This window comes from Octodon degus, unplaced genomic scaffold (genome assembly GCF_000260255.1).
Source record: "Octodon degus isolate 3935 unplaced genomic scaffold, OctDeg1.0 scaffold00004, whole genome shotgun sequence".
Classification (NCBI taxonomy): Eukaryota; Metazoa; Chordata; class Mammalia; order Rodentia; family Octodontidae; genus Octodon; species Octodon degus.
This window is the reverse complement of record NW_004524580.1, coordinates 7933747-7956793: the sequence shown is the minus strand read 5'-3', so window position 1 is coordinate 7956793 and position 23047 is coordinate 7933747. Positions and strand designations below refer to the sequence as shown.

At 36.5% G+C, this 23047-nt stretch overlaps 1 protein-coding gene across 1 annotated transcript in view; it reads right to left on the bottom strand.

Annotated features, from left to right (window-relative positions):
- Nucleotides 1-23047, bottom strand: part of Ptprq (protein tyrosine phosphatase, receptor type Q) — a 219508-nt gene that overhangs the window by 158605 nt on the left and 37856 nt on the right. Inside the window, exons 10-17 of the mRNA XM_023716180.1 lie at nucleotides 18558-18738; nucleotides 17055-17216; nucleotides 16777-16956; nucleotides 16103-16210; nucleotides 15674-15955; nucleotides 6409-6591; nucleotides 5918-6019; nucleotides 3444-3564 (exon numbers count right to left, since the gene is read on the bottom strand). Coding sequence (XP_023571948.1) covers nucleotides 3444-3564; nucleotides 5918-6019; nucleotides 6409-6591; nucleotides 15674-15955; nucleotides 16103-16210; nucleotides 16777-16956; nucleotides 17055-17216; nucleotides 18558-18738 — 1319 coding nt within the window. The remainder of the gene's footprint in view (nucleotides 1-3443; nucleotides 3565-5917; nucleotides 6020-6408; nucleotides 6592-15673; nucleotides 15956-16102; nucleotides 16211-16776; nucleotides 16957-17054; nucleotides 17217-18557; nucleotides 18739-23047) is intronic.

The window sequence follows — 23047 nt, the reverse complement described above, 5'->3', positions numbered from 1 at the left end:
CTTCCCTGAGAACTTAACAATGCCTTTTCCTGAGGGTCTTCTTCGATCATCCACAATGATGATAGTCCTTTTCACCTGGCCAAACACAGAAAAGGCTTCTTCCAGCAGTTCGTTACAAATGTACAGAGGAAGGTTTTAGACTGTAAGGGATGCACGATGGCAGGCACAGTGCATGCACAGTTGTTTTCCACGGAGAGGCACATTATCCAGCTCCACTTTGGCAATCTCTGCAAGGGTTCATGTTTCCAAGCGGACAAAGCCAAAGCCTTTATCCTTGCGAATGAAAACTTCTCCTGCTTTCCCATATTTCTCAGTTTCCTCATTTCCTCCTCAGTGATATCTGGGGGAAGATTGCCCACAAAGAGGTGGCTATGTGGGGTAAATGTCTTCTCTTCGGGTTTCCTAAAATTCTGCAGGTCAGTAATCAAACCTTCATTTTGGCTACTGACCTATTGCCCATTTGCAGGTATTGGTGCCTGCTGATGCTGATGCTGATGCTGATGCTGATGCTGATGCTGATGCTGATGCTGATGCAGATGATGCTTCCTTGGAGTTTGGTTCTGCTTCTCCAAGTTAAGCGTCTTATTGTTCTGCATTTTTATACCCTCAACTTGATTGAAGACAGCAAAGTGCCTCCAGTCCTAACTTCTACCTCACCAATACCAACAGTCCTCTCCGCAGAGCAATGGCAACACTACCAACAATGCTTCCAACAAGTCCCTCAGTATGAAGAGGCTGGAAGCTTCCAAACATCTCTATATATACTTCATTACCATTTATACATGCTTCCATATATGATAGATAATATTTCTGAATATTCCCTTTTTTTTCTTTATGTGATCTAATCTTGTCCCCCTGAACCATCCACTGCCTGAAAATGGATACATACTAGTTTTCTAGTAGAAATGAAAAAAATAAAATAATAATGATTAAGATTTTATTCTTAAAACACATTCCTGATTCACGTTTCCACTCAGCAAATAATAATTTTAAATGAATTACAGAGTGGTAGTCCTCTAGGCTGAGTTCTGCAGTATTGCAACTAGCAGCATAGATGGAGAAGTAACCAGAGTCCATCTATGTGTGTTTGCATGAATGTATGTGTGTGTGTGTATATAAAACAAAGTCAAATTTTGTTGAAACAGAAACATTTTCTACATTCCATTTGCACATCAAGAATAAGGCATGACTGATTTGAGACTATACTTTAATAATTAAGTCATAGAATAAAAAGGAAGAATAATTTCATCTATCAAGAGAAAAAAAGGAAATTTTCATTAGTCAAAAGAAAAAAAAAAACCTGCACTACAAAGAAAGGATGAGGAGAAAGAAAAAGATGAACTAATTGGGGTGGAGTGTCCTAGATCTTCAGGTGAGGATGGAGTGATGAAAATATCCAAATGGGTTTGGAAGGGAAATCTCAGTGAAGAAAGGATTTGCTCAGGGGAAAGAGGTTTATCCCTTCTCAAGATAGAGAATAAAAAAGAACAAAACCAGTCTGATCTCTCTGGTTTTCAGAATCACAAATTACGTTTCCCCACCAAGCTGATGTGATCTAGTCTCCCCTTGGAAACTCCTCTCAGCAGATTATCAGATGAAAAGAACCTCCTTCTTGTCACACTCACTGGAATAGCCTATCCAAAGTAATCCCTTTTCCTCATCGATTTGTTCATAGATATATAACTCAGTCTTCGCTTTATAATAGAAAGTCCTTGAGGGCAGGAATCTTATGTGTATCTCATTCACAAGTTTATAAATACTCTAATAATATTGCCAGCTGAATAAATGAAAGAATGAATGAATGATTACTTTCTTTCCACTGCTTTCATTCATTAATGTCTCATGACACTCCACATTATGCCACAATAGGCAAAAATGATCAGTTATTGGGCAATCAAGAACACAAGGAACTATACCCTCAGTAGCAATATATAAAAGATTTAGAAGGGATTGAAGAGAAAAATCTTAGTTTAGAAAAGAAAGGAAAAGTAATCATCTAAAGCATATGGCTTTCTACTCAGCACTGATCTTTCTAGTTCAAAATGACAGAAGGAAACATCTATGTTTTATAAAGTATTGTGTAAACTGTCTTTTCTGAGTTGAACTCTTTAAAATTGACTCAGAAATGTGCTACCTAACTGATGTGTACTCTTAAGAGTATTATAGGTAGCTAAATTAGGGAGAAATATTGTAGGCAGCTAGACAGAGGTGGGCCCTTCAGAGATCAGTGCAGAAGACAACTGTGGCTGGAGGTTCATTCACTGAAGGCCGGAGTTCAAAAGAAATAATTACTCATTCTTATACTTCCCTTAGGGATGAACAGCAGTGAGTGATATTCTAAGTTCACATCAATCACCTCGGGGTGGAGGACCAATTCTCCTTATCCCATCCCTTCTGAGAAAGTCCTTGCCTACCCCGTGCACTTACTCTGTGACTTGTTTCACCATTTGATCCCCATTTAATCAATATTACCCTGGGGACTACACTTGTGTTCTTATTGGGTAACCATAGTTTTGTCCCACCTCACACCCATCCTATGATTTGCCATTGGATCAATAGTACCTAAGTGACTGTCCTTGTAATCTTATTGATGGATTATAGTTCTGTCCCAGTTTAAGCCCACCTCACTTCATGGCTTTGCTCAATAAACACCCTTAAAAAGCCAGGTTGGTGGGCACCTCACTTTCCAGGCCCCCTTCTGTTCTCAAACAAAAGCTTTCTTTCTCTCAATAGAGAAGTTTTCTTTCTCTTTCCTCCTACTTTTAATTTCTGTTGTTCCTAGAATTTAATCCTTGATTTTAGAGAACACAAACTTGGTGTTTTGGACATCTAACTGGCTGGGAGTTTCTTTCCCCTATATCAAGAGGACATGTTAGATAAAAATGAGGAATTTAATCTACCACATTTTCATGAAGCATTTCACCTATGTTTTTAACTGACATGAGACACACTATATGATTTCATCTTTTTCACATTTGATGGATAATCAAGTGATAGGTAAAAGTGATTGGAACAATAATTACATTTCTTCCATTTCAATGGAAAATTGATCTTAACAGATGTCTGAAGAAATTCCTCTTAAATTTTAATTGAAATTATTTTGCTTACATTGACTTACAAGACAGTGGAATAGTTGTATAAAACAGGAGAGTTTAAAATAACATCATTATCTTATAAATTCATCAGTCTTTCTTATTAAGAACATAAAGAGCATTATACATAACATACTTTTTCCTTTTAACTTCAAAAATTACATTATTTGTGCTTTAACCATTACATGTAAGGAAAATTTATTTCTAAATAAAAGTACATTACATACCTTATTAATAATCAGTTTCTTAATGTAGCATCACATTCTGAAGTAAAAACTACATTCCTGTGAGGTTACAGATTAATATTAGTTCTCAGAACTAATTCCAAAAAAACAGAAAGAAAACTCTTACCAGACATAAACTGTGTAATAGAGGATAATTCCATTTGGCTCCAGGGGTGGTTTCCATGACAACCTCACCGTGACACCAGACAACTGTTTCACAGAGAAATCTTGAGGGGGAGAATCAGGAGCTGAAAAGTTGCCAGAAAACAATGCATTAACATATTCACTAACTGTATGAGGAAGGTTACAATGTAAGGTTAAAATAGAAATACACAAGAATTTTAAGGATAAACTGCCTGGTAAATGAATTAAGTGTGGGGCTTTACTCTCCAGGCCCAAGAGTATGATTGTTTACTTTCATATGAGATGACAAAAGACGATGTTGCATGGTAGGGTTAGGACATCTGTCTCTGTGATTCAACAGGAAAACATACTTCATGAGAAAGTAGACTAAGGGGCATGTCCCAGTGACTCACCTACTGGTGGAGTACATTTTGGTAAATTGCTATCCTCTAATAAAAACAAAAATCTTTCTTGGAAATGTAATTTACCGTCAAAGGTCTATTTAAACAATAAAAAGAGCTGGGAAAAAATCACTTTCAAAAAATGAGAAAGTAACATGCATACCACTCAGAGAGCAGTTAAAATGACTGACCTCACCAGTGAACAACTACGTTCCCCAATTTCATTTCTGTCTTTAAAGTGAAAAATAATATCACAATGTTCACTGAGTCTTTAGAATTGACTAGTTTACAAAGGAAGTAACAATACAGCCTATAAAACAAGAAAACAGATTAGGTTTTACTTGTACTTCCTACATAACAGGGTAAAAGTAAAACAATTTAGCTCTTCTGCATTGAATAAGCAGCAAAAACAATTACTGCAAATTAATAAAACAGTTTAAGTTAGATAAAATATTTAGAATGGCAATTTTCAACTGTTGTGTAACAGCAAAATAATGCCTTTGGAATTAAAAAAGTGAGGTAAGACACCTTCGTTTATATATGAAGAGACAAAAGGGAGTAATCTCCCTCCCTGTGCTTTTCTCACTGAGTGGTAAGAAAGTATTCACTGACTTATGAAGTTAATTTTTACTTTTAGAACAAGAGCAATCTATATATCAAACAATGAAAAATCAGACAGGCAAGTTTTGACAGACAACAAGTTGAGGAGAGGAACCATGAAGGCGTCACACTTAGAAACTGAGGCAAACTAGTGAATGCTACTGGGGTGCTTTGGTGAAACACTGCGTGTGTGTGTGTGTGTGTGTGTGTGTGTGTGTGTGTGTACACACCAGGGATTGAACTCAGGACCTTGTACTTGCCAGGCAGGTGCTTATGCCACTGGCCCTAGTGAGATACTTTGAAGGAGGTAAAAGAAGGGGCTTGCAAAGAGAAAAGACACTTCCAAAGGCTTTGTTATCATGATAGGAAGGAGACAAATGCAGAGAAAAGCTGTCCCGATTCTAAGAGTCCCTTATACACATTTGCCTCGGCGAGTGGATGGACCCTGAGCATTCGAAGATGCGGGCTCACTCATAGATGAGAATATTGAAAGAAAAGAAGGAAAAGAACTTCATTAAAACTTTTGATATACCCAAATTTGTGACAATAGGAATTCTTTTTTAAAGAAAAAATTAATTGTTTCAAAATATACAGTTTTTAAAACATAAAATATAGGGCGGCCAGATAGCTCTGTGGATTAAAGTGACTGCTTAGGCAGACACAGGGACTGGGGCTTGATCCCTGGCATGCTGTGCCAGCCTCGCCCCTGGGGCCCGCTGAAATGGTGAATGAGACTGGGCTAATCCCAGCGCTTGGGAGGCTGAAAACAGGAAGATCACTATGGGTCCAATCTGTGTAGTGAGACCCTGCAGACCCTGTACTAAATACGTACATCATCAAATACAGATTTTAACCCCAAGTATACACCTCAAATTCATTTTCTGAGCATAATACATGTCTATAACTTGGGGAGGTTCAACACAAAGGCGTCTGGGGTTAAAGCTGATTTTATTCTGCTTTGGGAAAAGCTGGTTTAAATATTCAACGTGAAGTCTGTTAACATTCAAGACTAGCACCTTGGCCAATTATGTAGGAAAAAAACATAGAAAATAGCATGAATTTATTATTAAGCTAATCCTTATGCCACAGAAAAACTTGAGAGCTGCAGTACACAGAATATAGTCCAAAATGCATGTCAATACGCACTGGGATGAGGGCACAGGCTGAGCAGCACGTTTGTGCTTCTCAGTTAATGTTCAAACAATTTAAATGAAATTTTTACTTTAATAAATATCCATGGAAACCTTCACAAAGGACTGATGGCTTTAAAAAAAGAAAAAAAAAACAGCATTTTATATACATCTAGATTTGTTCAATGCAAATCTCTCCCAGTTTCTTGCTCCACAAGTGGCATGAGATCGCCACAGTGATGGAGTGCACGCAGTCTGGGGGATCTTTTCATTCCTTTCCACTACGGGTTTATGTTTCTTGAAATGCTACAGAACACAAACGTGGCAGGACGTCCCGCTGCCTTTACCGTCCTCCTCGGTCAACACGCTCAGCGGCGCACTCCGGACTCCTTCTCCCTTGTGCGTGCTGGCAGACACCTCGATCACGTACTGGGTATACTTCTTCAGTCCTAAATGGAAATAAACCACAAAGCTAACACTTAGGAGGCGTAATATGCAAACGTTAAACTATACAACGGCTCTCAACTCAACAGTCTTCCTGAAATAAAAACTAAATAATTAATTATTTAGCAAGAATTACAAATAATGTAATTCTTTGGCAAGAGTAACTCATTATGAAGGTAAGTTGCAGGATAACATGACATCTATACAGAGAGAAGCCTGCCCCCTTGTAGAAGTATAGGGAAGGACTGACAGAGAATTCTTTACACTCCAAATAAATTCCTAGCTTATTGTAATAAAAATTCTAATATAGTTTATAACATTACATTAATATAATATTTTCTGGTCACACTGTCAATATAAATGTAAGTATACAACATTGACTTTATCCTTTTACCTTTAATATTCTGGGTCAAAGATGTTGTGTTTATAGTCTTCTCCTCGTTTCCATTACTTCTCTTGAGATAAATTGTATATTTTTGTATGATTCCATTGGGACTAGTCGGGGGAAAGAAGGACACCTCAATCTCTCCAGAAGAAATATTTTTGTAAGTAATATTTTCTGGTGCACTATAAGGCACTGGACAAAACAAAAATATAATTACATAAAGTGGTTTTGTCTTAAAAAAATCTTTTTTGCAAAAATTCTCATGTAAGTCACTAGAAGATTTATTTTGCAAACATGAACTTGAGTATGATCGCGATGTATTCGTAATAGAGTAGGATATAGAGAAATTCTAGTACTTGTAACTTTATAGGGAGAAATTTCCTCTGAGAGAAAAATACGAGGGTTCGGCAGAACACTTACAGAATGATACGTTTATTGAAAGATGGGTCTAGAATAAGCCTCTAATGTGTAGATGTGAGCGATAGAATTGGAAAACACTGGATATTTTATTCTACACTTCATTATTAACACTTTTTTAAAAAGCGTCTACGTGTCAGAATTTAAATTAAAATGAAAATGTAGTCCAGAGTTGTTCTTACTCTTACACAACCACATGAAATAAGTACAAAGCGTCCCTAGAGAAATTTAACTTCAACTCAAACCATGATAATTTCTCAGAGAACTATGAAATCACTAAGAAAATCATTGAGCATTCAAACACATGGGATCGCAATGGTGAAAGGCAGCAAAGCAAAGGTAGCAATAACATACACACCAATCATAGGTCTAAAGCCTTCAGATACTGAGATTATCAAATGATGAAAATATTGTTTACTATATCAGAAGCGTATTTTTGAAAAAATATGAGTAAAGGCTTCAGTAAATAATTATATATGCCATAAATAACCAAGCAGGTCTGAGACAGAACCAGACACAGTTTCTAAAGCCAAGGGACAAAATAACTGAAATTGAAATTATCTTTAAGTATTAAGATCAGACAGGGATAAAGAGAAATCTGTTACAAGGACAGTAACACCAAAGAAATGATCAAGAACAGCTCAATAAACAGTTACAGGACTGAGGATATAGCTCAGCAGGCTAAGTGCCTGCCTGGCAAGCACAAGGACCTGGGTTCCATCCCTGGTACAGCTTGCCATGCTGCCCCAGAACCCCAGACACCTTGCCAGCAACCGAAACAGGTCGTGGTGACACATGCCTGTAATCCTGGCACTGGGCAGGCTAAGACAGGAGGATCACTAGGAGTCCAAGCTGTGTAGCAAGACTCTGTACAAAATAAATAAATAAATATTTAAGAAAAAAAGAAACAATTATAAATAAAATATAAAACAGCAGTTAAGAGACATAAATAATATATTGAGGGAATTTAAAATAATAGAATAAAGAGACAAACAAAGGAATAATGGCTGTGATCTTGGTAAGGGGAAAGTATCAAACTTCAGAGCAAAGAACATCAATAAACCCTAAACAGGAATTTTTAAAAATATTTATTTATTTACTTACTTAGTTGGTAGAGGGTCTTGCTACTCAGCTTAGATTCATACTGATACTCCTATCTCAGCCTCCCCAGAACTGGGATTGCAAGTGTGCACCAGCATGTGCAGTTCTGGTGGCTGGCATTGCACGCCCGGGGTTCCAGGGCCCACGCAGCATGCAATACCAGGGATCTAACCTGGCTCCTGGCAGCTGTCAAGCAGGCGCTTAAACCACCAAGTTACCTTTCCAGTCAAGAAATTTTTAAAAATCAGACTTAAAGATATAATTGTGAAAATAAAAAATATCAAAAAGAAATCTAACACCACCAGCAAGAAGATAGACTGTTTAAACAGAAGCAACAATTACACTACCATTAATATCAATTAAAAATAACTAGAATTCTATGCCTAGAAAAATGAGCAAGAGCAAAATGAAAACATTCAATCTAAACCTCACAGCAAACACCACCACAATACCCTTAATAAATGACATTACTAACAATGTTCTTTAGGCCCTTTTATAAAAAAGAAAAAATTTTGCTAAAGATGAAAGACCACAGAAGCAAAAGTCCTGTCTTAAAAATTGTCTATATAGAATAATAACAATAAGAATTATTTGGGGAAGAGATTAAACAATATAAATTAAATAGGTAAATCTTATTGTCATTTTAGGATCTTTTAATAAGACTCCTTTCTTTTAAAAGTATTTTGACCTTTTATGGGCCAACCTGATAGCTCAGCAGACTAACATGCCTGCTTAGGCAGACAGCAGCGGCTGAAGTTCTATCCCAGGCCTGCCATGTCGGCCCCGCCCCCAGGGCACACTGAGATGGCAATTGAGACTGGGCATACCAATTATTGCCATACTGTCTCTCAAGTAAATATTTGTTTTTAAAAAAGGGTAATAAATGAAAAATAGAGAAAAGAAAAAAATGCCACAGGACTGTTCTGCTACAATGCTGTATATGGTTAGATTTCTAAATTTCTGTGTAAAAATATGTAATTGTTTATTCATATTTTTCAAATATTTTTATTTTTTAAAGCTTTTTTCTTCATAATCTGTAGGGACTTAAAGTGTAACATCAATAATTGATGGAAAATACCTGTTCCATGTTAGGTCTAAGATGTTTAATATTTAGACAGATAGTTAGGTTAAACCCAACTGCATACATTGTAGGGTAATGATAAGCTTCTCTTCTGGAGGGTTAACTACCTAAGTTTGCAGACCAAAAATTAGAGAAAAGGAAGAGCTGCAAGGACAGCCAATACTTTGGCCCTAGCCTTTCAAGGTCAGTGAAGACTCAAGACATAGGAGAACCTGTACTGTAACATCATGTAATTCAGTTGTGTCTCAAATATTCAGTTGTGTCAAGGAGATTATGGGGCCACAGAGGAATGTGATCAATGATGTAGAGTGTGCCTAAGGAGCACAGTCTATGGAGAGAAAATATTCTCTCAGGCTTTCACAGAGAGCAAATTGATCAAGCAAGGGCCAAGACTCATCCACGTGGCTGACCCTGACCAAGGATCTACAAACTGCGGGATAGGGTTTCAGGATAAATCCTGAGGGGACTTGACTGATCATATCAGATACAAAAGTTACATTTCTTGTTATATAGGTCTTGCTTTATGTTGATCTTAACCATCCAGCAGAAAGGTATAAAAACAAGGTATAAGGGGTGAAGCCATATTGGTATGCTGAGCTATAAAGGGCTCAGGTCAACAACTTCTGACACTACCAGTCCTGCTAATGACCCACTACAGTTATGGACTACTGGACTATATTGGAATATTTTGCTGAATTCAGTCACCTACAATATTTAAATGACAATGGAATACCCTTCTCTGACAAAACTAAACAAAAAAAGGGGATACAAATGAACAACCATTTTGTATCTGCATATTCAAAATAGAATATATATACAGCTACATTCTCTTAAATCAATGAATAAGATTTGTTCTAATAGTGTTTGTGGACAGGATGTCATGTCTGCATCTTGTACAATGAATAACCACTGAGACAACAATGTACAATGTATTTATTATTGAAACTGTCCTACTGATGGGTTTTGAAACTGTCTCATTGCCATTTGTTTCTGAATAAAATTATTTTAAAAATCCTAGCTCTTGTGAGGCTGTAAACAGGAAAATCACTATGAGTCCGCTCTATTTGTGAGACCCTGAACACCCTGTAGACCTTTGTCTAAAATACAAAAGAAAGAAAAAGAAAGAAAGAAAGAAGAAAGAAAGAAAGAAAGAAAGAAAGAAAGAAAGAAAGAAAGAAAGATAGAAAGAAAGAGTGTGTGGTTTTTACAAATTTCCTTTAGCCATTTTGCTTCACTGCTCTTTCTGAAAGCTTTAGATCAACTCTGTACTCAAAGCCATTTCCACTCTATTCAAGGACTTTACACATAAAAGTATTCGAGTGTACATGTAACACACTCATTGTAATATACATTATGGTAAAAGGAAGTATCTTGTTCAATTTCACTTGTCCCTTCAACTATTACTCTATTTCATCTCTCATATAATGTCAAAATTTCTCTACTCATTTTCTGTGTGTTCCCACTTATCACTCTCTCTTAATCACACTTCAATTCAGCACTTTCCCCATTTTTGCTAAGAAACCTACTCCTACGAAGCCATCGATAACCTCCATTTCAGCAAAACACTAATGAAATGTGGACCCTTATTTCTCTGCACTTATCTACCACATCCAACACAGGAAATAGTTATTTCTAAGGGAAAATCTGCATTTATTTGGATTCCAAGACATAACTTTCCCTTGATTTTTTTTCCCTTATCCCCTGGTGACTTCCATTTACTCCTCCATTCACTGTTCCTTGATTTCCTGATGCCTGTATACAATATTGCTCACACACATTTACATGCTTCTTGTCCTCTACTTCTGCACTCATGTTCAGATGATTTTATTTATTTTTTTTACTATAAATGCTGTACCAGATGAGCCTGCAAAATAGCTCAGCGGTTTAAAGCACCTGCCTAGGCAAGCTTAGGCAAGTGCAGGGACCAAGGTTTGATCCCCAGAACCACATGTCACACCAGCCCCACCCATGGTGGGCTGAGCCAGCTACTAAATACATACACACATACACGCATACATATGTACATACATACATACATACATACATACATACATACAGAACCAGAGACACAGTGAAGCCTCAAATTAAGTATTCCTTGGGTTTTAAACTTATTTACCTAATTGATTTCATAAGAGGTGCTTGGATACCTCAAACATGCTCAAAAAACAACTCCTGAATTTTTCTACCCTGCCCTCTTGTTGGACTTGCCCCTCATGATGAAGCAGATACTCTGACTAAAACTCCAGGAATCTTCATTTTCCTCTATTCTCGCATCAAGACATTCAGCAGAAACTTTCTCAAACTGTTGAGTGATATCATTTTCTTGTTTCATAATTCTCCAATAGCAATAATTCTCCTATTTCTAGTAGACTCAAAACTTAGAAAGTCACCCAAAAATTGTGTGATCAATCTCTGCTTGCTTGTATCCTTATCTATCTACTAATTCCCTAGCAACAACATATGCCACTCGAATGAAGAAATGCCCTGCTTTTTCTCAGTCACATGAAATTTCTTTCCTCTTCCAGAATGTGGTGATTGTTATCTCTCCTTCTGGAATATTTTTCTAACTCATTCTGCTCCAGTTTTCTTCTATATATTATCTCTGGGTAAAACTGATGTTCTCATTGGGGCCTTTTCTCTGGCAGCATCTCAAATGGAACACTCAGGATAGCATTCCCTCTTTTCACTGAAATTTTTTTCTTCATTTCTTATACTAACTTACCACCACCCTAAATTACAAATTTGTTTAGTACATTTTCTATGATATTTCTAGAATGTTAAGATGCAAGAAGTTAGGGATTTAACCTTGTGTAGCGCTGTATCTAGATTCCCAAGAACAAAAAATCTATAAAACACTGTTCAGCGAATAAAAATGTTAAATGGCATAAAGTATATTAAAAATAAGGAAGAAATTCATGTTTAAGAAAAAGAAAGATGATTGGGCTGAAAAGCTCTAGTTGGAATAATAAATTAAAGAGCAATAGCTTAAATTTACAACTATAACTTCTGATTTTAAAAACCTCCTGCGAAGTTTATTAAGTTTTTCCTGTGGAGTTGCTTATATACCTCCAGTAGTGAGAATAAATACGTATCCCTTAACTGAGAATAGTGCCCATTCTGCTAATGCCCTAAGGATCTATAGGCAGATAAAGACAGGCCTGACAACTCATTGATTCGGGAGAATGATAACACGTAGAATTTTCTCAATTGGAATAAAGAGTGTTTCCAATTGTGATAGTATGTTGTAAAACAGATAACTAATGAATAAAAAAATAATGACTATAGTCAGTGGAAAACATCTAAATCTTCTTAAAATATAAAAATAAAATATATAATTTGGCTCTTGATGATTTTATTTTTTTTATTTATTTGATATAGGGTCTCACTACACAACTCAGACTGGGTAGTGATCCTCCTGTCTCAGCTTCCCCAGCACTAGGTTGACTCACAGTACCAGGGATCAAACTCAGGTCCTTGCACTTTCTAAGAAGGTGCTTAGACCACTGAACTATCTCTCCATTCCAAGTGATGATTTTAAAAGAAGGAATTTACTTAGATGATGCCAAAGATTTTTGTTTGATGTATATAAGTCTGATGTATGTAGAGAAATTTTTAAATGTGCATTCACACAAATAAGTTGATGATTCTACTCAAAATTGTGGACGCCTACATCATAATCTACTACTGGTTATTGCTCCAAACCATAAATATTCCAGCTAACTTCCACTGACTACGATCTTTTTTTTATTAATTGTTATCTGTTTTCCAACATGCTACGATGATTGGAAACACTTTATACCAATTGAGAGCACTGCATCATGTAAACAAACAAACACACAGAGGTACACATATAAACACATTAAACAATCAACATTGTAGCAATCTTTCCTGTTTGAACACAGTGTTTTACTTCTATGCATTAATACACTGTGGTTCTCTAAACAAGGTAAAGCATTTGAACTCGACTCCTATTTGTAATTAGCTGCATTTAGCACATCACTGAGTTAACATCACACGGATTCTCATGAAAAAGGTTTGAAGAGTGGGCCCTTGTTTTTCATGAGATGTATGTATTGTATTTAGTAAGCTGACTAAACTTTGGGCATAGATAAGATAGTTGCCCTTAGTGTATTCTGCTTCAAACAGAATCGTGAGAATCTGCAAAGCTCTTTCCTATTCTTTTGCCTAAGCAGCTAAAGTGGGTGGATCAATATTAATAAAGGTGATGTAGGAAAAGTCACTTATAGAGATTCCATTGTCCTCCACCACATACAAAGGTGATTGTAGTGATATTAAGACTATCTTATTGTGTTAGAACTGATAACAAACAGGAAGATGAGGCATTGGACAAAATAATCGCCTGTTGGGTTTCTTAGAAGTTTACATGTCAAGACAAACCAGTGTAACCTCCCAAAACAGGTGTTCTGAAGAGTCCTGGGATGAACTGCTTCCACATCCTCATTATTTTCCTAGCTGTATCAGGAACCTATTAAATGAGCCCTAAAATGGGACTCAGGAGACCTACCATCAAACTCTGAGTTTTCTTCTCATCTACTATGATTTATGAGTCATTTTACTCCAATGATTCTAGGTCTCCATGCCTATAAAGTGTTCTATATGTGTGAGATATTTTTCAGAACTAAAACTGTCATTCTAAATTATATCTCAAATTAAATTCTTACATTTACTTAAGGTTCATTAGTCTTGCCTTAGAATTAAGTTCCTACTAAAAATGAAACAAACTAAATTTACTTTTCAATGTTAAAAGATTATAAAATAAGGTGTTCTTGGTGCTGTGGCCACTTACATGGCAATTATTTAGTAAGCATTCCTAAATTTGGTGATTCTTTAATATTATAATGGCATGATTGAGAGCTGTTACTTTTCCTATCTCATGCTATGCAAAGTCAAAATAGCAAAATATTATTTCAGCAATGAACAGAGAAATTCTAAATATATTTTATAATTTACCAGCCTTATTGATGGCTTCCAGAACAGCATGTGTGTACAAGGAAAATGGGCTTTATATGCAGGTGGGCTTGAGTTCCAATTGCAATTTCATCACTTACCAGTTGGAGGACATTAGGCAACTGAGAACCCACCAGTTAGTAGATACTTTAGGAAGGCAAAAAATTATATTTTACATTATATATGCAATAAGCCCTATTGCAAATATTTATTGTAAACATTTGTTGAAACAATAAACTTAGATTTTAGGTTTTTTATGAGACAAGGAAGATGTCAGAACTACAATGGCTACTTTTATGAAAGCCATTAACAGAGTCTATGGCATTTAATAAACATTTAAAATACATTTTTCTTTCTTTCCTTGGCACATTATTAAATAAAACTGTGCCAATTAAGAGCAGATAGTTTTATCAAAACTATCTAATTTGGGTACAATATCTATAAATTAATAATGTATGAAAATGTATAGTTTAATATCAAGTAAGTTCAATTTAAGGGATATACGAACTCTTGATGATACAAAATGCTCTTATTATTCCTTTCTTGCAATTATGGTCACCACCATCAGCAATGGATGCTTTAGCACCCTCTCACTGCAAAATATCAAGATAGCACTTTCACTCAAAAATAAGGTGCTCTCCTACATCCAGATCCCAGTGGTCAATCACAGAGCCTCACCTATCTCACCTTGAAAAATCATTTGAAATGACTAACATTTGGCTATTTATGGCCTGCAAAAGTGGAGGTTCAATGACTTCAGTGAGTAGCTGGTAAATAAACATTTATTCTCTGAGATGTATAAATAACTTCATAGTTAGTTCTTAATTCTCAACATTCATTGTGGAATTGCCCTGATAGTAAGGCCTCCATGTATGATCACAGTCCCAACATGAACCACAAACCAACATCATCTGGCAAAAACACATTGCCTTAGGATATTTGTTCTCACATCATTAAAACTTAAATACAACCTTCTTACATTATTTCTGATTGAAGCATGTCTTCTGGCCACATCCAACAACCTCCGTAACATCCTTGTTCCCCTTTTCTCCTTCCCCTTCCCACTTTCATTGGGATCTATGCTGAATACTTCCTCCTCCACAAAGGCTTCCCAGACATGCTATTTCGTGTTTTCAGCTCTTCTGCTATCTAATATCTCACTAGAGGTTAAGAATATGTTCCAATCAGTGTATCTCTGTTATTACCTAAAGTAAAAGTAAGTGGTTTTCAAAACCAAGCTTACAAGTACACTGAAAGATTTTTTGAGGGCTGGCCAAATAGCTCAGTGGATAAAGCACCTACAAGCAGGCGCAGGGGCCAGGGGTTCAATCCCTGGGCCTTCCATGCCAGCCCCACCTCTGGGGCACACTGAGATGGCAATTAAGACTGGGCATGGTGGCACACTCCTATAATCCCAGCTCTTGGGAAACTGTAAACAGGCAGATCATGAGTCAGATCTACAAGTGAGACCCTGAATTCCCTGTAGACCCTTCCCTAAAATGAATATTTGGAGTTTTTGAAAATATAAATCAACATTAACAGTTTAGCACAGATAAGCCTTTTTTTTCTTTTTTTTTTTTTGCCAGAAAAAGCAAATAAATTTCTGGATTACACAAAAAGAGCAATACTGATTTCCAGGTTATAAAAATAAAAACAGCATGGTGGTTGTTATTACATATTATTAAACAACAAAAGTAAGCCACCTACCAGTTTCAGAAGTCCTTACGGAGAGTAACGAAGATGACTGATTTCCATGACCAAACCTGGTATATGACCTGACGGAAATGTTATAGAGTGTGTAGGGTTTTAATTCCCTTAAAATTATGCTTGTTGTTGAGGTGTTCTTCTTAAACAAAGTATCAATATTTTTATAGAGTACTTCATAGGCAACAATAATTCCATTGGGTTTCTGGGGTGGTAACCACTTTAACCTTATTTCACTTGAGGAAACATCAATTATTTCAACATCTTGAGGTGATGACTCTGGCTCTAAGGAAAGAAAATAACAATTTTAAGTACATTTTCTTGCTCTTGCTTCATGCACTAAAGGTGCATGAGGTGGAGATAATAGGTACCCAACATCGCTTTCATGTTTTTTCTTGCTTTTTAGATTAAAATTGTACCTGGTATTCTTACCGTCTTCTGGAGTTGTCACATAGATATCATTTTCTTCAGACAAAGAACTTTCTCCAACAAGGGTTGAGGCACTCACTCTCATTTTATATTTTGTGTATTTTTTCAAGCCTAAAAAGACAACATGAAATTTGTTTAATGTGTTAGGCTAAACTTCTCAGATTGGTGCCATTTAATATGGGAGGAGCTGGCTAAAACAGTTTCCATGGAAATCTCAAGCTCCACAAGTTCTCAGGCTTGAAGGCCTTTCCAAATATATGATGTTTGCGTTGTTTCCTAAAACACAAAGGTGACAATCTCAAGCTGAAATCTGATTTTTGGCACACAGGAAGCAGAACAGTTGAGTTGGCACACGGATGAAGCCAGTTGATTTCATATTCATTCATACAGTTCTTCAATAGTGAGCTATTTTGATGTACCAGATAGAATAACTCCCAGATTAAGTAAATTTCTATGAAACTTTGATCAAATACTTTTGACTTCTTTGAGGATAACTCTAGCTAAAGAAAAACATAGGTAATCAGTTATTTCTCCAAGCATTTTTAAAGCCACCCATGGAAACCTAAAATAAGAAAGCTGGAATGATACAGCATATGTCCTAAAATACTTAATTTATGGAGAAATGCATACTGTCCATTAGAGTAGGAATGCAAAAAGATACAATTATTTCATTCTACCTGTTATGAGAAAGCTGTTATCTACGGTAGTCATCTGGAATGCTCCGCCTGAATCCAGTTCCATTGCATAAATTGTATAATGAGTTATTTTTCCATTGGGATATTCTGGAGGATCCCAATACAACAAAATAGATGAAGAACTAACATTTTTATAGTTTATAATTTGAATGGAGCTTGGCACTTGAAGAGAAGAATTAACAGTTAATCTTCACAAGAAGTATCACAGCACACAAAAGCAATGTTCACAGGTAATTCCTTTAAAGGAAATGCACTCGTACCTTGCTCACGTGTCCTGACACTGAGAACCGTTGGTGGTCCCTCTCCCATGATGGTGAAAGCAGATACACTAATCATGTGTTCAGTGAAAGGTACAAGTTGCCTGATAACATGGAACAGCTGCTCAGCAGTGATGTCGGTGATATACTGATTCCTTGGGTTCTCTGTTGGACATTAGTGAGAAAAAAAATGTATTTAGTTTCACAATCAAAATTGTTTTGGCTCCACGAAACCTAATAGCATGTTATTCATTAATTTCTTTATGCACTTTTATATGAAAAAGGTGGATGTATAAGAATAATAAATAGGTTGTACTGCAGGTAGCACCCAATAACATCTATGAACATTTTGTGCTCATGATATGGATTTGTTTTTGATGACACTGGTATTTTAAGAAAATATACATTTCTAAAGGACACTGGTTAAGAGCTTTTTTCAGATAATAAAGACTAGCTAATCATGTAAAACTGAAATATTATTAATTGATACTAAATTTTAATAGGAGAGTTAAATGAGTGTTTTATTTGTACTCAAAATTCGTAAGTTCACCAGTTGCAATAATTCTTCAGAGCAAACATTCTCAGATAAATGACACATAAATATGTTTGAACCAGGATTTCTAACGCTAAATTTTTGCTTTACATAGAATTTGTGCTTCCAAAACTCTAACAATGAGTGCAGAATTGAGATACTTAAGAAAACATCTGTGTCAGAAATCATGAGCCTCTCCATTTTTAATATCTCCCTTAGTCTACTTTACACAAAAATGAACTAATAAGGAAATAAGCTCATATGAAATAAAATGTGGTACTTCATTAATTCAGCCATAAGTAGAATAATGTAACACTCTTCATTTGCAATGAGAAAAATGCTAAATCAGAGAAAATACATGGAAATAATATATTCTTCTCACAAATTTTATAAACTCCAAAGAGAATATGGAGATCTGTGACATCCTACCAACTATTTTTACTTTGCCATATATGACACTCTTGTTTCAAAAACAGTAAGATCCACTGACCCTGAAGAGCAAGTGTACAGACTAATGACATCACCACATCGCTAAGGCCACCTACACCTGTTTATCACCCCGGACACCAGAGTTGTAACTTTCTGACCTATTTGCCTTTGGTGACATTTGAAAACGTATTAGTCAAAAGCCACAGAGAGTGTGAGGCCTGTAAATGATTTGAAGATATGTTAATCCCTTCCCATCACACCTGCTTTGGCAACTGTAATAACTGATTGTCTATGCAGCTTGGCCAGAGACTCTAGGGTGCTACTTTCTCTAAGAAGGAGGTCAAACAGGTTAGGAGGGGCCAACTCCTGCCTGTGTGGCATTTCCATTTGCTACATGAGGTTATCCAACAGTCAAAAAAAAAAAAATCCAACTCCAGCCCAGGGGCTATTAATAATGTGGTTGAACTCCAAGCTAAGGTTCATACCTCTGCTAGCGAGTACCGGTGATTTAAATGTACTTCATAGAGAATTAAAAATTCACCTACCAGCTGGTGAACTCTGGTCTTCAGCTTTATGCTGTGCAGGAAAATTACTCTGTGGATGGCTGCTATACATAAAAGAAGCCAGTGAGTGCAAGTCCGAGGACATCTCCGCTGAACCCTCATAAATTCCTATCATTGGATCCACTAAGTCCATCATTTCTGGCGATATAGGGTTGGCCATATACTGTGATTAAAAATAGACATTATAAAGACTAAAGGTTCACACTGTTATTGATTTAAAAACTTGCACCTTCAGAATTAATTTTTAAAAGATAACATTTAAATGACTACTGTCTTCTTTACCTCCCAAGATTTCATTCACAAGCTAATAGAATCCTACAAGATTATAATGCATTATGATCATTCTATTTCTTAGGAGACCAGTATTTTATTTTGGGAAAAGACAATTTTTAAATTTATTTATTTATTTTTTGTATTTTAGTACAGGTTCTACATGGTCTCACCACACAGATCAGGTTTGTAGTGATTCTCCTGTTTACAGCCTCCCAAATGCTGGGATTACAGGTACACACCACCACTACGCCCAGTCTCAATCACCATCTCAGTGCACTCCAGGGGGCAGGGCCAGCACGGCATACCAGGGATTGAACCCTGGTCCCTGCATCTGCCTAAGCAGGAACTTTAATCTGCTGAGCTATCTGTCTGGCCCTCATTTATTTCTGACTTGAGTTAGTTTCTTTATGGTAAGAATAGATACCCTTCTCCAAGGATTTGAGGATAGAAATTATTTAAGCTTTCATCCCTGGAACTTAGATGTTCTCAGAATACTGACTTTCTAAAGTATGTTTAGTTTCCTTACCTACACATCTGCATTTGAACAGCAGGTGTAAATGGCGTGCATACCTGTTTGTTACATGTCAATGACAGAAATTAATCATTAATCAAGGAGAGACTAAGATAGAGCTACCAAGTCAGTTTTCAGTGTTCCTGGCCCATCTATCCGAGGTTCTAGTTCTAAGAAATGCTGTCTGTAACTACAGTTGTTCCTAATCCCACAATGTATTCACACATATCAAGTTCACCAAACTGGCAGATATTAAAGTGAAATATTGAGAGATTATAGATATGTGGCAGAGATTTAGGATTTGTTAAATTCTTTTTTCCAGTTGTTTCAAAACTCATGCCCAAAACCCTCTTTCAAACAATGTATTATATTCTTTATTAATTCAGTGGTCTTGTGTTATGACATTTGTAATGTTGTGTCTTTTTTGAGACAGGGTACCACGATACAGTTCAGGCTGGCCTTGCACTCGCTTTGTAGCCCAGGCCACTCTTGAACTCACAGGGATCCTCCTGCCTCAGCCTCCCAAGTGCTAGGATTATAGGCATGCACCATCCTCCCCGACTCACATTGATAATTGATTCATAGCATAGGTTTCAATGTTTGTAAGTGTTGGTTCCTGTCCTTTGATCACTTGTCATATTTGGGGGCTATCTTCATGCCTAAGGCCAAAAGCAAATTTTCTAATCCTCATTAACATCCAAGAACTCAGCAATTTTTATTAAAAAATGGATACTCAGGAAAAAAAGTCAGGGAGGGTGACTAATTTTAGAACAATTGAGTTAATTTATATATCAGCAAGGGCACATTACTTAAATGTTAACTGTTCTGAAAGACAAAAGCATGGAGAAACTATTTAAGAAAATCCTTAGTCCATCAAAAGATATTTATTACATAAGATAATCTACATCATCGTACACCCTCAGCAACGAAAGTATCTTGGGAAAGGTGGGAAGACAAGACGATATTTACTCTCAAAGTAAATGTACTCTAACAGGATTATGAAACTCTAAAAGAGCTATAAAAAAGAACCCTAGATAAGAATATCATAATAGAGAAGGCCAGAAAGAATCCTCTATGTTCCGACAGCTCACTTGAACTCTGCCTCCACAGAGCAAGTAGCAAGAGCATGAATCTCAAACACATAATTCAGAGATGCTCTGGTATGCCCGTCACCAGTTTATGCCTGAGCCCCACAGCTGCTACTACTATCAATCAGTCACCCTTTGAGAATCTGTGTACAAAGAGCTATAGATGAGACAGTGAAGTAGTGCAAAGAATTTCCCCTTGAACGATGATTTTGCATTAAATCTCTCAATATTTTCTACCCCATGTCAGATAAATTATTGAGAAGCAAACCATAGCATTCCACCAATTAAATAAATTAAGCATCTCTATTGACAAAGTGCCATATTGAGGTAAGTGTTGACTTGAATACTGCGAATTTCTCCCAAATGCTACTTACTCTTCATGGGAAAGATCCCCCATAACTAAGTCAGTCACTTTCAACATTAATTTGGTGAACAATGAAAATGTTAACTATCGTTAACTGTGCCATGTTGCGAATACTTCTCATATTTTGCCTCAAAGAGTCATTGGAATAAATGTTGTATTTCTCAAAAGAGGAAGAAAAAATAATAATTTTGACAGTTAAGTGATTAGAAAGAATTAAAACTTAATAGGGTAATGGGAAGAGAAGAAAGAGACAGGTGGAAATGAGGGAAATAGAAGTGGGGAAGACCTTTACAACACTGAAGACTTGTGGACCCTTCAAGACCAGCTGACTCAAGCTCAGCACCATTACCATTCTGTATTAGGTGACTCTGTTATCATTAGCTGTCCTGTGCATTACAGGCTATTTACCAGCATCGCTGGTCTTCGCAGCTTCCTCGCAGTAGAGACACTGAAAATGTTTCTATAGGTTACCATATGTCTCCTGGGCAGCAAAGCTGCCCCTAGGAGGAGAACCACGGGGTTAGGAAATGTCATCATTCATCAACATGAAAGGCCTTGCATATGCTACCCAAGAATCCTTGGAATGTATTTGAAAGAATGTGTCTTCAGAGTTAAATTCCTAATCCACCTGAATAAACTAACTTGATCTTACATGTAATAATCCTCAGTACAACAAGTATGATTTTATTTTTTCTAAAAAAACTATTATAGCTATCTATTTAGACTCCTTGGAGGTCTGCTGAATTGCATTAATTAAATGTGTACTTATTCTAAAAGACATTATATTTTAAGGCAATTGTTGCATTTATCAAAAAGTAATAGAAAGTTCAACATCATAGGATGTTTGAAACATACTGCAGTATACTGTATCATTTTCCAGAGCACCTAGATGAATAAGCCCTTGATTCTGTCACCTATTTATGCCTAATAAAGTAAATGAATCTCACACCCTTCCTAAACTACTCTTGAGTTCCGTCCTCTGCTTTGTACTGGCCAACCACTTCGCTGTCTTCTTCTCAAGTTCAGCAAAGACGAACTTTGACATATACAGGATGAAAAGGTGCATTGGCATTAATGTCAAAATGTTAAACAGGAAGACAATATGCCTACTGGAGAAAAATGTCTTATGCTTCTAACAAAGAGAATGAGCATAGGTTGTTATCTATATGTGGAATTTAAAGTCAGTCCACGGAGAAATTACTTTAAGGATTTTCAGACTTTAGACGCAGGGGAATGAGTCACAGAAAGACATTAATTTTACTTACTGATCATTTTAATAGAAGGATAAAATTTACACAAAAGAAGAAAATAACTCTGCTAAATTTGATTCTAGTCAAACTCCACACAGAACATTATGTTCAGCTGAGAAGATCACTGGCAAACTAGAAATTATACAGATGAGAGCATTTCATGGTAAGGGGGATGTGAAGACCACAACTAATAAAAACTGAGGACAGAAAGGCTAAGAGAAACTATACCCTTTGTCCTCAAAGATCAAAATGAAATCAATGTGCATCATTACTGCTACAAATATTAAGATTTTGAACCACTATGTGTTGCTTTAATGTCAAATGCAAACACATGCCCATGTATCTCACTTTATTGCACCAAAAGTGTATTCAAGCTCAAAAAGCTAGTGACAGCAGAGGTCAGATTGGAACACATATTCCAGGTTCCAAATTTCACACTTAAAAACATTATACTCTACAGTGTAGGTAGAAAGAAGATAAGTCTAATCAAAAAAGAACAAAGTAGATTCATCTATATATTTCTGGACTAACTGGAGTACATGAAACTTTACAGTACCTTTTTTTCAAATGTATTTAGTACAGGTTTTACAGGGTCTGGGTACACAGATCGCACTCATAGTGATCCTTCTGTTTTCAGCCTTCCAAGCACTGGAATTGGTGCACTCCACCACACCCAGTCTCAGTCACTGTAGTCTCAGCATGCCCTGGGGTGGGGCCGGCATGGTTTATGGTACCAGGGATTCAGCCCCGGTTCCTGCACCTGCCTAAGCAAGCACTTTAGTCTGCTGAACTATCTGTCCACCCCGATAGTTAGTTATTAAATAGGTGCTGTGAGATCATAAAGAAGAATTTTTAGGAGAGGTCCTACGTGTTTGGCAGTAAATATTCTATGATCAGAGGTGATCAGATATTTTAGCAGAGCTGGATTTCCAATTGTTATTAGCAGTTTTATAGATGAGATCCTTATAGTTTGCAAAGTTGAAAAT